We start from the raw sequence: 18401 nt of genomic DNA on the forward strand, positions 1-18401 counted from the left end.
TGTAAATCGATTTGTAAGATGTTATTTGTTTTTCAGTATCGATTTTTGAGATATTGTTTTGATTGTTATTATCGATTTGAATACATTTTGCTGAATTGCTGTAAACGTATGCACTGGCTAAAGCAAATTGATGTTTTTCTCATGACTGTGTTGAGCATATCAACTGGTTGCAGTGAAGATGATGTGTCTCAATCACTAGAAAGTTATGGAGCAACGAACATTCGTACTATCGACACACCTGAAGAAGTGAATATGTGCACTATTGATGCACATGATAAGAAGGTGCAGGCATTGGATTCAATCTAGACTTGAATATTCCAACAGACGAAATGTAATTCGATAATGATATTTCATCAAACGAAATGCAATTCGATAATGAGGTAGACGATCATGACAGTACACTTGACAAAGGTGCAAACACCTCAAGTCTACATGATATTACACTTGACTCTGTTCTCGTAGAGAAAATGCAGTTTAATAATGAGGAAGCTGCATATAAATTTTACAATGATTATGCCTTAAAACTTGGATTCAATATTAGAAGGTATTCTTGGGCAAAAAATGCACATGGTGTCATGGTGAGAAAGGCATATGTTTGTTCTAAGCAAGGTTGAAAGAAGTCAAGTGAAAATTCAACAAGGAGCAAGCCAGATTCAAGATGTGGTTATCCAACGAGAATGGTGTTAAGAAAACTTTCAAATGAAAAATATGTAGTTCATACTTTAATCAATGATCATAACCATGAATTAGCCCCTTCTTTTAAGACTCATATGTTAAGGTCACATCGTAAAGTAACTGAAGTGCATGCTGCAGTTGCTGAAATAGCTGATAGCACCGACATTGCACCAATGAAGACATACAATTTATGCACATGCATAGATGGTGGTCGCGAGAATGTACCATTCACACCTATGGATCTAAGAAACCATTTGAGAATGAAGATGTCAGACAACATGAAGAATTGAGAAATATGTTCTTTGGCTGATTACCTACAGAAGAATTCAAGCAATGACCCTGGTTTTTTTAGTGCAATGCAACTAGATGAAAATGGGTATGTTGGGAATATGTTTTGGGCAGATTCAAAGTCAAGAGTAGATTATGAATGCTTCAATGATGTGCTTATTTTTTATACGACAGTGAATATTAATACGGAACAATGGCCATTTGCGCAGTTTGTCGGAGTGAACCGTCACTCACAGAGTTACATATTAGGTGACGTTTTTTTGTATGACCAGACCAAGAAAACCTTTAAGTGGTTGTTTAGAGTATTTACACAGGCAATGAATGAGAAGCACCCTGGAGCTGTACTTACAGATGGTGATCATGCAATTGCGGTTGCAGTGTCTCATGTATGGCCATATGTACATCATCGCCTATGTTTGCGGCATATCTTTCAAAATGCAGTAAAGAACATAAGACACATTTTAATCAGAAGACAGAGTTTGATAAAATGTTTAGAAAGTGTGTACTTGAGAGCATGGATGATGTCACTTTTCTGTCTGATTGGGAGCAAATGATTCAGATGTACGACCTTGAAGACTATGTGTGGTTACAAAATTTATATGCAGACAAAAAGAAGTGGGCATTGGCACATGGAAGACAATACTTTTGTGCAGGTATGATAAGCATGCAAAGAGCTGAATCTATGCATGCCACACTGAAAAAAACCTTGTATTCATGTTTAACAATGTTTCACTTCATGGAACACTATAAATTATTTGTAGATGGTCTTAGATAGAATGAGCTTGAACAATATGTGAAATGCTTCAACACCCGCCCTGTAACTTTGGGCATGAAAATATTGACGCTACCAACAGATCTGTATACACCAAATGTATTTGAATGAACTAATAAAGAGGTTATATAGGTCATGAATTGCAACATAGAAGAACGTGTGCAATATGAGAATATGCACAAATACCTTGTTGTATGGGATGGCGAAGAGCAACTAAAAAGGAAAGAAGTATATGTTACGTACAATGTTGACAACGGAACAGTTAAATGTATGTGCAAAATGTTTGAATTTAAATGTATTTTATGTCGTCATGCATTAAAGGCACTTAATCAAGAGAAGATACAAGAAATACCTGAGTCATATATAATGCGAAGATGGACGAGACAAACAAAGATTGAACTGCTGGATACAAATAATGTTAGTCCATTTGGTGTTGATGAGAAGTGCCACATAGCCTCCCGTTACTAACAACTATGTAGGTCACTTGTGCATATTGCAGATTTGGCATCGAAAAGCGAAGTAGCCTATGTATGTATGAAAAAAGTATCAAGAAAGTTACTTGAAAAAATGCAGATAATTAACCATGAGTCTGTTGCAGCTCATGAAGACCAATCTAAGAAAATGGGATCGAACAATGTAGGTGAAATTCATATTTTCCCTGATTCTTATGACAAGTTGCGCCGAAGCGTCAACATCATCTTTGACAAGTCAGGAGTAAAGCTTGTAGATTATGACAGAAATATTCACCTAACGAATGGTATTAAAAGGAAACTTGTTTCTGATCGCAATCATTGTAGGACAAAGGGTTCACTGGAATTGGTTTGCAAGAAAATGTGTAAGAAACAACCAACCCTTAAGCAACCAAGCCCTTCACATGAACATGTATGTAATACAATATATTGCTTCCCATATAAATTGTATTACATGCAACTTATCAATATCTAATTTGTGCAATTTCCAATATGCAACAATACCCTACAGACGTGCATTACAACGTTGAAACCTGCAATCCCCCCGACTTGTTTTAGTGAAACGATGGCATGAGTTTGACAAGTCTTTTTGTATATAACAATTTTAGGATGATGTTTGCATTTCTTGTTGAACTTAATATAGTACCTGATATTGTTCTGTTTAATGACAAGCTCAGTTCAATTCAAAAGTGAGCAACACAACACAGGAATCGCGTGTGGATTCTTCAGCTATAAAATACTTATAGCATTTAACTTTCATTAGTGTAAATCATTGTAATGTTTAGCATTCTGTAATTCTTTGTTGTAATTCTATAATTCTTTGTTGTAAATCTATAATTCTTTGTTATAATGTTATAATTCTTTGTTGTAATTCTACAATAGAAATCATACTACAAATATCATAAAATGCGTCTGTAAAAAACACATATTATCTCACAAATCGATATACAGTAATTGTGCATAATATCTTATAAATTAATATACGACAATTCAGCATAATAGCTTACTAATCGATATTAACAAATAAAACAATATCTCAACAATCGACACTAGAAAACACATAACATCTTACAAATCGATATACAACAATTCAACATAATATTACAATTCGATATACAACAATTCAACATAATATTACAAATTGATATTAATAAACAGAACAATATCAATAAATCAACACTATATCAGGAAGCTTCATTCTAAAAAAGGCGGGTTGCGGATAAGGTTTCGCCTCATTAATTTCCTCGAGAGAAGAGAGGGTGTGCTGACAAAAACAATAATCAGACTGACACTAAGAAGCCAAAGATTGAACCCTCTGACGAACATTTCCCTATTTCATCAATTAATGACCTAAAAGTGACCATTTCTAAGAAAGCTTGTAAGAATTTTTCACTTCTCTTTAGCTTGATATCTTACAAATCAATTTACAACAATTCAACATAATATCTTCTAAATCGATATATGGCAAATCAACATAATATATTATAAATCGATATTAACAAACAAAACAATATCACCAAATTGTCATTCAAAAATACATAATATCTTACAAATTGATATATCGCAATTCAGCGTAATAGCTTACAAATCGATATTAACAAACAAAACAATATCTCACCAAATCGATACTAGAAAACACATAACATCTTACAAATTGATATACGGCAATTCACCAATAATAGCTTACAAATTGATATTAACAAACAAAACAATATCTCATAAATCGACACTATATCGGGAAGCTTCATTCTAAAAAAGGCGGGTTACAGATAAGGTTTTGCCTCATTAATTTTCTCGAGAAAAGAGAGGGTGTGCTGACAAAAACAATAATCAGAGTGACATTAAGAAGCCAAAGATTGAATCCGCTGATGAACCTTTCTCTATTTCATCAATTAATGACCTAAAAGTGACCATTTCTAAGAAAGCTTCTAAGAATTTTTACTTCTCTTTGGCTTGATATCTTACAAATTGATTTACAACAATTCAGCATAATATCTTCCAAATCGATATATGGCAAATCAACATAATATATTACAAATCGATATTAACAAACAAAACAATATCATCAAATCAATATTCGAAAATACATAATATCTTACAAATCAATATATCGTAATTTAGCGTAATAGCTTACAAATCGATATCTCACCAAATCGACACTAGAAAACACATAACATCTTATAAATCGATATACGGCAATTCACCAATAATAGCTTACAAATCTATATTAACAAACAAAACAATATCTCACAAATTGACACTATATCAAGAAGCTTCATTCTAAAAAAGGCGGGTTGCGAATAAGGTTTCACCTCATTAATTTCCTCGAGAAAAGAGAGGGTATGCTGACAAAAACAATAAACAAACTAACATTAAGAAGCCAAAGATTGAACCCGCTGATGAATCTTTCCATATTTCATCAATTAATGACCTAAAAGTGACCATTTCTAAGAAAGCTCGTAAGAATTTTCACTTCTCTTTGGCTTGATATCTTACAATTCGATTTACAACAACTCAGCATAATATCTTCCAAATCGATACATGGCAAATCAGCATAATATATTACAAATCGATATTAACAAAGAGAACAATATCACCAAATCGACATTCGAAAACACATAATATCTTACGAATCGATATACCACAATTCAGCGTAATAGCTTACAAATCGATATTAACAAACAAAATAATATCTCACAAATCGACACAAGAAAATACATAATATTTTATAAATTGATATACGATAATTCAGCATAATACCTTACTAATCGATATTAACAAAAAAGACAATATCGATCAAATCGACACTATATCAGCATAATAGCTTACTAATCGATATTAACAAGTGCTAGTTGTATAATTTTGTAAGATGTTTCATTTTTTAAGATATTTATATTATGATTTTGAAATGTGTGCCTGTGCAATTGTCATTGTTGCGATTTGCGCGCTTGAAGTGGCGATTTGTGTATTCAACACACATGTGCCAGTGCGTAATATTGGTTTACGGGTCAATGTGAATTTTGAACAGTCTTATAAAATTTATATACAGTCTATAAAATCTGTTATAAATGTTTGTACACAAAAAAATTCTGTTGTTCGGGAAATTAAATATTGAACCAAAAATTGCTCTCTCTTTCTCTCTCAACAGTAGAACGTAACCTTTGAATGTTGAACAAAAAATTGTTATCTCTCTCTCTCTCTCATCAGTAGAACGTAACCCTCTTCATGTTATCCTTGAGAACAGGTAGACGTTTAAAACGACTTCCTCTTACTCTTGGGGTACTCCTGCCACACCTCAACAAAATGGTGTGACTGAAAGATTTAATATGACTCTTCTTGATATGATTAGATGTATGTTATCCAATGCTTCATTCCCCAAAGAATTTTGAGGAGAAACAATACATATAGCAACATATGTTTTAAATAGGATTTCATGTAAAACTATTGTCTCTACACCTTATGAATCATGGACATAAGACAATCTAATTTAAGTCACCTTCATAGATGGGGTTCTGTAGCTCATATAAAGGTTATAGAACGATCAAGAGATAAAATCAATATCAAATCTATAAGGTGTATGTTTATTAGATATCCCAAAGGATCTAAAGGCTATAGATTTTACTACCCAGATAAGGGTTTAATCGAAAGTAGAGATGTTATCTTTTTGGAAGATCAAAACATGAAAGAAATTATTTTCAAAATAAATAGAGACGATCCTTTTGATTTGTATTATGATTTTGATGACTTGCAAGAACCTCTAAGTAACGACGAACATTCTGAAATCTCTCTATCTTCTTCTTCTCAACAATCTCAGGTGTAATACCCAAAATTTTTAATGATTTATAAATTCTGAAGAAAATTCAAGTTTTAATTTTTATTTATTCTGAATGTGGATTATAGTGTTAAAACCCTGAATTTTATGGTTAGTACTGTTCAAAGTAAAGATCTGAATCTATATTTGAAATTTTGTTGAGGTTTGTTCAAAAATCAGAATTCAGGGACATTCTAGTCATTAATCAAATTGTCAAAGGGTAGCTTAGTAATTTGCCAATTCAGTGGCATTTTTCGGTAAAATACCCAACTATATAAGGTCAAAATAGTAATCTTTCTTTTAGGATATTTTCAGGGAATTAATAAAATTGTCAGGGATGAAAATGGTAATTTACCATTCTCAATGGCAGGCTATGTAATTTATTGAACTGCAGAAGGACACTCAAGTAATTCTAAATTCCCTTATGGCAGTTCTGAAAGATGGGATTTGAATTAGGGTATAAAAGGTATAAAAAAATTAGCAATCAAATAAAATATAATATTTTATATTAAAATATTCAAGAGACCATGGTTTTGGAAAACCACTGGCCCAAAACCAAGGGCAGCCATGGTTTTTCCAAAACCATGAGCTGACAAGTGTCACCTCACAATGAGGAGGTGACACCCATCCCTTTTCTCTCTCTGACACATGTCAAAAAAATGAATAAAATATTAAAGAAATGACAAGTGTCAAAATAAATTAATATTTTAATTAAATTAGGTGACAAATGTCACCAAAATGGGCCCCACAGGGGGGGGGCGACCTCCCTTCTCTCTCCTATAAATACCCCTCACCCCCTCTCTCTACTCAAGTCCAAGACTCCTCCTCTCTCTAAGATCTCTCTCTCTCCTACTTTCTCTCTCTACCTTTGAATTTCTCTCTCTAGATTTTAGTTTAAAAACTCCGTAGAATCTCAGATTTTTTCTGAGAAACCTATTCTATCCCTTTTCCTCTTCCCTTAAGCGAAGTCCGTTCTTCTGCAAGAAGCTTCGTCAGATCAGAAACAGCCTCGGAAGCGCTGCCTGCAGGAGTTCTGCTAAACTTAGCAGAAAGGTCGGATTTGGATAGCGGAAGCGCTGCTCAAATCAACTAAACAAGGTTAGTATTTAGAAACCCTCTTCTAAATTTGAATTTATACTTTCTGAGCTTCCCTATTCTCTTTCTGAAACCCAACTCTATTTCTTTTGGATTTAAATTTTGGCAATTTTGCCAAAATTTAATCCAACCCGGCCTTTACATAGGGGAAGCTCTATTCAAATTTTTCTAAATATTTTTAAGTATTCCGAACTACTTTAGCAGTAGTTCTGGCAAAATTTTATAAAAGACTTTTGAAAATTTGAGTTTTTATAGCCGAAGTTCTGTCAAAATGATTTAAAGATTTTTGAAAAAAGTAGAATTAGTATAGCAGTAATTCTGACCAAATTTTTAAATAATTTCTGAAAAAGATACTTCTTTAAAATATAGGGCAAATACTACTCAAAATTTGATATAAAAATATTAACTAATATAATGAATTCTATCAGATTAAATCAAAGCACGAGCGCTTTATCCTGTTCTCCTTAAGTTCTATCAAAATCCAAGTAAGTTATTCTATCAAAATCTTATAATTTTATATTAGACATGCTTTTGATTCATGTTTTTAATTCGTGCATGATTATCTAAATTTGATTCTTGATCAAATGCATATTTTAATATCCGCATGAATAAATATTTGTTTTGAATGACAAAATTTTCAATTTTATGATTTGAATAAAATTTTGATGGATACTATGATCAAAACTTTGATTTTGATAAAAGAATTTGTATAGCATGTTAATTTTTGAAAGATTTTATTGCTGCATGAGTCATGTCTACACAAACTTAATTCTCGCCTTCACAGGCGAATGCTCGTTATGATAGAGCAAAATTCTGGATGGGCTGGATACATATGACCCGTGTTTATTTGAAAGAAATGATTTGGCTATTGAGCCTAGTTTTTGAAAAGATGAAAAGTCCTATAAAAGAATCCTTCAAGCCCATCTAGGTTTAGCCTACCCTGGAAGGGGTAGTGGTACAACCAGGAGTGACATTGTGAAGATGATGATTGTTGGGAGCGATAGATTCCCTAGACCTCCTATCACTCGGGTTGAGGAGGTCGAGACAACGGGTCTCAAGGTTGCCGCATGCCAGTGGATGCATCCAACTCTCCTTGTTTGCTCGCCATTGCTGAGAATCTTCCCGGTCGTTGACCGCTCGCATGGGAGCCCGTTTCACTCAGGTATCCGGGTAATCCACAATAGAATAATATACCCCCGGAATACTTAGTTTGAGATCGGAGTACTCTCCACCGTACCAGGAGGGCGTTAATATCGAAACAATGACCTTTTTCTTTCACAGAATTTGATCTGAGATTATGCATTGTTGATATAACATATAATCATGTTTTAAATTGTTTTTAATTGCATAATTGTTCTTAAATGAATGCATTTCGATTTATAAATTATTGAAATCATGCTTAATATTTGAATTGTATGGTTTTGATTAATGACTTACTTGACTATCATAAGTCTAACCCCGTTTTATGGGGATTTCAGGTTCAGATATAGAATAGGAGATCTTACAGTGGATGTTGGACAAGTGCGGCATCAAAGAATCCAGATTCCCAAGATCCTGAGATTAATTTAGGATTTATTTTAAATTTAATCCTAAATGTTTTCATTTTTGAACCTTGTGAAAAGACTATGTATATAATGTTGATATAAATTATTGTTGTTTTTGTTGTTAATTGGAATGTGACGTGCCTGAGGTTTAGAAAACCGAAAATCAAAAGTTATTTCCGCTGTTTAAAAAAAAAAAAAATCTGCATTTTTAAAGGTTTTAAAACCCCGAGGCGTTACATCAGGTTAGACACAAAAGACCTAGAACTCCTCTATTTTACTTAAATGACTATTATGTCTACCTATCAGAGGAATTGTATTATGCTTTAGATATAGATGACATGTAAGATAACATGTCATATGGTGAGGCATTAAACTCACGTGAGTCAACAGACTGGGTAAAAGCCATGGATGAGAAAATTGAGTCTACCTAGAAAAACTAGGTCTGAGAATTGACTGATTTACCTAAGAGAATTAAAGCCATTGGATGTAAATGGATATTAAAGAAAAAATTAAAGTCCGATAGTAGCATTGATAAATTTAAAACAAGATTAGTTGCTAAGGGTTTTTCTTAGAAAGAAGGATTAGATTATGTTGACACATATTCACTTGTTACAAAATTTGCCTCGATAAGGATAATTCTTGTGATTGTAACTCACTATGACCTAGATCTACATCAAGTGGATGTTAAAACCACTTTTCTTAATGGTGAGCTTAAGAAAACTATTTTTATGAAGCAACTTGAAGGTCATATAATAAAAAATAAAGAAGATAAAGTATATAGGTTGAAAAAAATCCTATACGGACTTAAGCAATCACCACGTCAGTGATACTTAAAGTTTCATAAGGCTATTACGTCATTAGGGTTTGTGGCAAATAAATTTGACCATTGTGTTTATATCTGGAAAAGTGAGAGTAAATTTGCTATTCTCTTAGTATATGTAGATGATCTTCTTCTGACTAAAAACAATAAAGATATGATTGTCAATACCAAGTTATGGTTAAATTCTTAATTCAAAATAAAAGACATGGGAGAAGCATCCTATGTTCTTGGAATTAAAATCACTCTAGATAGAAGTTTCAAACTTTTAAGTTTGAGTTAAGAAAGGTATATAAATCATATACTCAAAAAATTTAAAATGAGTGATTATAAGCATGTTAGAACACTTGTGGTAAAATGTGTCAATTGATTAAGAATGATAGTCCTGATAATGGATAAGAAAGGCTAAATGTCCCATACGCATAAGCTGTTGAAAGTTTGATGTATGCTATGCTATACACAGTGACTGATATTAGCTTTGTTGTTGGCCTCGTTAGTCGCTACCAAAGTAATCTTGATTGGCCACACTGACAAGCAGTAAAAAAAATATTTTGATATTTAAAAAGGACTATAAACTTGAAACTATGTTTTCAAGCTGATTCTTTAGAATTAACTGAATATTTTGAGGCTGACTTTGCACGCATCAGATATAATAGTAAATCCACTTCTGGATATATTTTTCTCTTCGAAGTAGGAGCAATTTTATGGTATTGTAAGAAACAAGGCTGCGTAGTTCAACATACTTAGGAAGCTTAATATATTGCATACAATGTAGCTGCTATATTTATCGTTTAAATAAGTCGCTTCATGAATGATTTAAAGTCGGATATAACCAATGGCTCAATCCTGATTTATTATGATAATCAGACTTCTATATCTCTTATGAAGAGTGGAGCAGATAATTTAAAAAGTAAACATATAATAGTAAAATACCATTATATTCATGATATGATTAAAAAGAATGAAATCAAAGTCAACTATTTACCTATATCTGATATGATTGAGATTAAGATATGTCTAACAAAGATATGTCTTGATAAGAAATTAAAGAATATAACTTATTCCATGAATGTTGATGCAAGAGAAATACTCCAATAGTGGGAGGCAAAACCCTACGTCATAATTAGTTTCACATGGCCAAATGAGAGATGTTGGTCACACATGACTTCCGTGGCCATGTTTCACGGAGAGTCTCACATGTTGAAGAGAGAAGTGGGCTCACTCTCTCTAACGAATGAAACCGCCCAGGAGGGCCTTATCCAAAATGAAGTACACTTTATTTTGAATAAGCTCAACAATGAAATGGTTAAACAATTTACAACTGGGTTATCGGCTACCCAGGAGGGAGTAAACTCCCCAGTTACTCTATTCTCTTATTTAAATGAGAGAGGGCTTACTCACTGAGAAAAAGGACATCATGTGAGAGCAAATCTCTCCTGAAAAAGGCCATAAATACCTCATTCAATCCCTCCATTTGATTCGATCCTTCATCATGAAGATGGTGTGCTTAGGCAAAACCCAACCAGAGCAAGCCCCTCACACATCAATGACTTCCTTCTCCATAGTGGTGGCCATGACACAACAGGGTTGACATCTTTGTCTAGTCCCTCACTGCGTCGACGTTGCGCTCGTCGACGAACTCGTAGTGGTCGATGAATCTAGTCCAACCGGTGTTGGAGGCAAAGCAACCGGTGGGTGCATTCGATCTCTGACCGGGTGCAGCTGCGCCTGAGCCCCAACAATGTGTTGTAGTGACAGGCGCCATCGAGCCTGCCACCACCATCCGCTTCATCCTGACGACGAACCTTGAATTTGCATCGATGTCTCTGACAACGAACTGGTCCTGATGCTTCCACGCTGGGTCGGGGAGCTTTTGGTCGCGAAGGATAGAATCATAGAAGAGCTTCAGGTGCTTGAGGTCCTGCAAGCTCTCGGTGAAGCAGCAAACACTTGAGAGAGAGAGAAAACTTTTGATAGAAAATATTCCTCTACTTGGGGTGAAGGGTTTTTTCTATTAACAATTGTATTTTTTAGAATTTTGTAACATTTCACTTTAGTCTGAAATGGTTGAAAAAATGTACTTTTTCTTTCATACTTTTAACTTTTTCTACTATTTTCTCACTTCCAAATGTGCCTTAAAGAAATAATTTAGAACTTTTCTCTGGGAAAAAATAGACCCTAGATTGAAGCTTTCTCATGGTTCACTTTGTCTTCAATTCTACAAGTCGAGGTTTTAATTTCTCTTGCGTGCAAATTAAAAATCAAAGAAATAATTTAATTTATGGAAAAACCGTCAACTTATCAACTATCTACCACAGAGATGTCAATGGATAGGATCTAAGCATTACCAAATCCAACTTAATCAGATATGACCTAATCGGATTTTGACGTAGCTTCAAAGCCAGATAGAAAAAGATAAAACTAAAACCGGATCAAACTAGTCTAAAACCCGATATTTACACTTAATCGGATTCAGATTTCAATGCAAAATTAACACTGAATTTAAATTGGATTATTAATTGAATCTAAATTTGACTACCAAATCTGACTAATCAGATTCAGATATCGGGTTGCATCCGACCCATTGACATCCTTAATCTACAGGAAAGTAGACAAGAGATGTCTTGCCAAGAAACACTTATGTAAGAAATATCGCCAACTTTAGGAAAATATTACACTATCATGATATTTTCATAATATCAGAGTCTCGAGAATAATAATGGGTGTTAAAAATATTACAATATTAACCTCATATTTAGTCGATAAAAAATACTTTTGAAATTTTTATGCTCTTCACAATTTTGCATACTATTTATATCTTAATATACAAATTGTTCTTATTTTATGATACTTTGAAAACAATTTTTTTTTAACTTATATTAAGAAACTTTCGTTCACCAAGATATACCAACATATGTCGTCATAGTCATCATAAAACTTTATCCAACGATCCCAAGATTTGTGACATTGAGCATATATATATATATATATATATGATAATACATTCATTATAGATAAAACATGTTATTGGATTTTCAAGGATTTTTCAAAATTTTGTCAGATTTGTGACATTGAGCATATATATATATATATGATAATACATTCATTATAAATAAAACATGTTATTGGATTTTCAAGGATTTTTCAAAATTTTGTCAGTACAAATGTTGCTTGTTTTTATAGGAATCAGTTCTTTGAGCTTTTGATTCAAATGCTTGGATAGGTTTTTATAAGGTTTCAAAAATCAACAGCCTACAATTTTTATAAAATTTTGAGGCTCCAAATACTATTTTTTCCAACCAAAAACCATGATTCAAGTGTCGATTTCCAGTAAATCAAGCATGCTGAAAACATCTGTTTGATCAGAATTTCAAAAAAATACTGAAAATCTAATAAAATAATTCATTTATCACCATGCCATATTTAGTATATATATAGCGAGACAAAAAAAATGTACAACACCATCGTTACTGATTTGTTTTTAAGATGAGTTATTGAAAATGAGGTGACTAGAATACCAAAACTGGAAACATGAGAATTAAGGTGTCAACTGAAATTTATATATATATTCTTTAATCTGACCGTATGAACGTCATCTACATGCTTGAATTTTAAGAAATTTATCAAATGACTGCTTAATTTACTTTTTCATTTAACACCTATCGAACTAATAATAATAATAATAATAATAATAATAATAATAATAATAATAATAATAATAATAATAATAATAATAATAATTTTAACAATTTTCCCTTTAAAATTATTGAATGTTTCCCATCTCTGCAACTAAGAACAGATAAACAGGTTCAAAGAGTAAAAAGTAATACAGGTGGCCAATTTGTGCAATTTCTGAGGGCCGGCGTGTGAATTACCCTTTTATAAATTATACTTCGAGCGGCTGTCTGGACCAGGCGGTTGATTGCAATAACTGAACTGGTAAGCAGCTTAGCGCAAATAACCGAATCTAAAAAGCTCCTTAGTCCAAATGTAAGATCAATTTGAAGCCTTTTTGTAAATTATTCTGAAGAGGAATTAGAAAGAGAAGACTACCCCCAAAGGCCTTCTTAGTGTGTGTGTGTGTGTGAGTTCGGGTTTTCACTTTGCACCTTTCAGAGAGAGAGAGAGAGAGAGAGAGAGAGAGACTTCATTTTATTGTCTGTGGAACGGAGATCTCTGAGGGTAGAAAGGGAGGAACAGAAAAGGAGAAGAGATGAGCGGGCACGACTCCAAGTACTTCTCCACCACCAAGAAGGGAGAGATCCCCGAGCTCAAGGAAGAGCTCAATTCCCAATACAAGGTACTTGCATCTCTTCCATCTTCTTCTGTTCGAGAAACGGCGAACCCTAGATCCCGTTTTGAGGAGGCTCACTCGATCTGTAGAGATTTCGTTTTCCCAAATCTCTCTTCCTTTTCCATGATTTTCGGTGATAGATCGGTCTGAGTAGAGATCCACGGGCCCTTTTTACGGTGATCCGCTTCCGATATGCCGTCAGTTTTCTTCTTGTGATTCTAGGTTGTTGATTTTGTTTGATTGCTTATTTTGTTTTTGTGAATCTTGTTGGAGAGAGTTTGATCTCCTTTTTTCTCCGAGTCTGTTGTCTGGTGGGATCGATCCGGAGAATGGATTCGGGGGCATCCTTTTCCGTGGATCGGCGTGGTTGCTGGAAGATTGTTATCATGGGAATCGGGATTTGCTCTGCGAATAGTTAGACGATCTTGTTTGGGTTTTGCATTGTTCTCTGGCGCTTGGTGATCTCTATAATTTTTCATGGAAATAGATCTTAAAGAGGTTGACCGGAGATCCATTGGTTAGAATGGAAACCGTGTTCTTTCCTGGGAAATATTTAGTGCATGGGAAAAATTATCATGAAATTTGGAAATTTCCAAATGGCTAGGTCATGGAAGAAAAATTAGTTTCTGGGTCTGAACTTGTTGAATACTAATTTACACCACGACTTCCTCGTGGCTTGATTCATGGTGGATCCATCAGTTTATGGCATTGGTTTTTTAGCTCATAATTTTCAAGGTTATAGGAAGCACGGAGAAGGCAGACAGCATAGTGATGTTGCCGTTAACAACCGAATGCGTTAGATGCTGAAACACCGCATGCATTTGAGTCTTCTGATCATCCATTCTGGTTGGGATTTTGTAAAACTATGAGCAATCCGATGGTGTATAATTGAAAATTGCCCATCCTTTCTGGTGGCACTTCTCTTTAATCAGACATCATTACATAAGGTGCTTAATCGTCAAACTTCTTCTAGAAATAATGTAGCCTCACCCCACAATTCTCACCCTAAGAAACAGACAAATAAGAAAATGTTTGCCATGCTCTTTAGAGAGTTTGTCAACCTGGACTTGACGTTATTTAGTTTTTCTCCATTATTCCAAAATCATTATTTAGGTAAGACTAAGGGAAATCTAGATCAAAGGCTGCTGTGCAATGCCTGATCTGATTAATTCCAACTTGATGCTTGATTATGTCTCTGATATCCCATAGTGGGACTTGAACCAAAGGGATGTTGTTTGTCAATGATGTCTTTTATGGTTTCATGCCTGGTTTTGCATTTTCCTCCCCTCTGGAGGAAATCATTTTAGTGGACGGCCTCCTTCCTCCTTGAGAGAAGAATTTGTTCTTGGGTTCTGATGCAAGGATGTCCAGTTGCATGGGGGAATCTTCAAATAGGGGGGGGGGGGATTTTCAAGTAAAGGGATTCATTTTTTTTAAGCAGTATGTGGAATTTCCATGGTGCTAGTTAGGTAGATTCTTGCCATTTGTGATGATTTTCATCTCTCCCATTCAATTCCACTCTATTGGCAGTCATATTTGTTTGCGTGTAAAGGCATTGACTTGTAAGCAACAGGGGCACCTTCTCTCAGGTTTTTTGAAAAATTGGTCTTGTAGAATTTTTCCCACTTGGTGGATAAACTTGTGAGGGCAAAGGATGTAATGCAAGAAATGACACATTTTTTGCTAGAAACTTGTGGTTCTCTTCAAATTGATATAATGTACTTTGAGGAAATTTTGTTCATTAGATAGATATTGGATGGTTTGGTTAAGGCAGATTGACCCCCATGGACTGGATCCAGAATGGTGAGATCCTGCACAAGGTTTGTCCTTTGAAGCTTACTTTTGATAGCTGCTGGCACTTGTGATGGGACTGCTGGGTGAAGCATTTGGTGATCATGTTCAAGGATGCGGCCCAGCTATGAAGGATTGAAGGTTTCAGTTTCCAAGGAAGGGGGCATGGTGCTTTTGCATTTGGGAAGTTCACTTTCAGAATATTGGATGTATTTCAGATGAATGACAAGACACTGTTTCTATTAGACCTATGCCTTTTGTGTTGCTATAAAAGTTATCAGTTAGTGAGTCACACGACTCACACCTTAACATTTTTGAGTAGATAGGGGAGACACATGATTTTTGTAGTAGCATCATGTCAGTATATTCCCTGAATTATTTAGGGAAATAAAAAACCCTGATGATTGTTTAGCTGCCACAAACATCTTTGCTTGTTTATTTTTTGACTGATATTTTGAAGTTGTATATCTTTCTTGTCACTTCTTTTTTGTTGTTGTTTATTTTGCATTGTATAGTTGCATTCAGTTTGATTCCTATAGTTTCCTTGCTTATCTGTATTGGTAATGCCACCTCTTTCTTTTGAAGCTGATAGAGTGAGTTTCACAAGCTAACTGTATTTGAGCTTAGATAACTTGTAAACACTTGGACAGACTTTGTTTGAAGGGCTTTAGTGTCATGGTATAGTGACTGATGAGTGATGATAGCTTACAGAAAACATGTTTTTGGTATGAAGAATGTTGACCTTTTCCATGTTTTAGTTTATTGTTATTTCTCGATGCCTATCTAGATTCAGGAGACAGAAATATTGACCTATGAATTCTGGACAGAAAATGCCACCTTCTTCTGTCTCAAATCTCAATCCATGTTATGTCCTTTCAGGACAGTGACTTATATTATCCAAAGTGTGCATGGACGTAATCTTTATTAGACTTGATAGTTGGAATGGATCAATATTCCTGAAATTGATATCTGGATTAAGTTTTCTGTTTTTTTTTGTGTCCTGTAGGATAAGAAAAAGGATGCTGTGAAGAAGGTGATAGCTGCCATGACCGTTGGTAAAGACGTTTCGTCATTGTTTACAGATGTTGTGAACTGCATGCAAACCGAAAATTTGGAGCTGAAGAAGCTAGTTTATTTATATCTAATAAATTATGCTAAAAGCCAGCCTGATCTTGCCATACTTGCTGTTAATACATTTGTAAAGGTAATGTTTTTTGCTGTATGTTGTACATCTTATGAGGACTTAGTTATCACATGATGTGATACATTATTGCCCTTCAACTTATTTGGAAGCGTATGAGTCTGTTCCCATGTTTTTTTTTTTAAATAATTGGAAACTTCTGTTATATGCTAGTTTCTGAAGGCAGGTGTTTTTTCTTACTCTCTTTCTTTTTCTGATCCCTACAATAAGATCCAGAAGTCAGTGCAAAGTGTTTGATCCTTCTTCTAGATTTTTTCCTGGACATCTTATGTTCAAATATAGAATGCATTGTTCTGCAGTACAATGCAAGGAAGATTCTTTCTCATAGTCTTAATTCCATCTGCTAATTGTCATTGTAGGATTCACAAGATCCAAATCCTCTGATTCGGGCTTTGGCTGTGCGTACAATGGGATGCATTCGTGTTGATAAAATCACTGAGTATTTATGTGATCCTCTTCAGCGGTGTCTTAAGGTGACCTTATTTTGCAGGGATTATTAATATTCATATTGTTATTACTACTATCTTGCTTATTATGTTTTTATTTGATGCCTGCCATTTCTTATTTTCCTTGTTAATTTCAGAAAATTTCATTTGCTTTTTTATGCTGCTACTAGGATGATGATCCTTATGTGCGTAAGACAGCAGCAATTTGTGTTGCAAAACTCTATGATATAAATGCTGAGCTTGTGGAAGATCGCGGTTTCCTAGACACGTTGAAGGATTTAATCTCTGACAACAATCCAATGGTAGTTGCAAATGCAGTTGCAGCTCTTGCTGAGATCCAAGAAAATAGCAGTCGATCAATTTTTGAAATTACTAGTCATACACTTTCAAAGCTCCTTGCTGCTTTAAATGAGTGTACCGAGTAAGTTTTAACTTATCAATGTTTTTGTTGCAGAAATTTGTTCATAATGATATGTTCATTTGACACATGTACAGATGGATCTAAAGATGGTCTGATATGCTGCCTTTTGTATATGCTAACAATGATTTTATGCTGCCTATCTAAAAAACAATGATTTTATGCAGCTGTTATGTTATTTTCTCTCAAATAAGGGCATAAGTGGGGGTTGATAGAATAAAATATCGAACTTTCCATACAAAATTTTCTTATAATTTAAAAATTATAATAACCATTTAATAAAATTTTCAATTTTTTTATCATTTTATAATTTTGAATTTTTATTTATAGATTCATGTACTTATTAAGGTTTCTAAGTGACATCTTAGCATTAAGGGAGCCTGGTGCTGTCTTTGACTGAAATGTATCTATGTGTGTGTGTGCGCGTGCGTATGCATGAGAGATTTTAGCCATTGCAGCTCAAATCACGTACTGTGTGTGTACCTTCAGTTATCATGCCTATCCTATGTCAACACGACACAATGCATGGCGTGCCAAGACACTTCATGGACACAATCAACATTGTGTTGTTAGTTTTGTCTATTTTTTCTTGATCTTGATTAATTTTTTATTCAATTGCATTCTTTTTCTTTTAAAATTTGTCATCAATTATGTTATATTTCGACTTCAACTTAGTTTTATTATTTGATGTTATATATATATATATATTTGATGTTTTCAATTATAGTGATCTATATTTGTGTTCAAGAGTTTGCTCTTGAGATGATTCTCATGTTTTA

The 18401-nt window shown here is 34.1% G+C and overlaps 1 protein-coding gene across 1 annotated transcript in view; it reads left to right on the plus strand.

Moving 5' to 3' along the window:
- The first annotated feature begins 13542 nt into the window (after positions 1 to 13542).
- The window catches only part of LOC149813775 (beta-adaptin-like protein C), a 28944-nt gene continuing 24085 nt past the window's right edge, over positions 13543 to 18401 (plus strand). Inside the window, exons 1-4 of the mRNA XM_089990754.1 lie at positions 13543 to 13772; positions 16564 to 16761; positions 17118 to 17231; positions 17375 to 17625. Of these exons, the coding sequence (XP_089846880.1) occupies positions 13686 to 13772; positions 16564 to 16761; positions 17118 to 17231; positions 17375 to 17625 (650 nt within the window). The 5' untranslated portion in view covers positions 13543 to 13685. The remainder of the gene's footprint in view (positions 13773 to 16563; positions 16762 to 17117; positions 17232 to 17374; positions 17626 to 18401) is intronic.

This window comes from Nuphar pumila, chromosome 16 (assembly GCF_984573655.1).
Source record: "Nuphar pumila chromosome 16, dmNupPumi1.hap1.1, whole genome shotgun sequence".
NCBI lineage: Eukaryota > Viridiplantae > Streptophyta > Magnoliopsida > Nymphaeales > Nymphaeaceae > Nuphar > Nuphar pumila.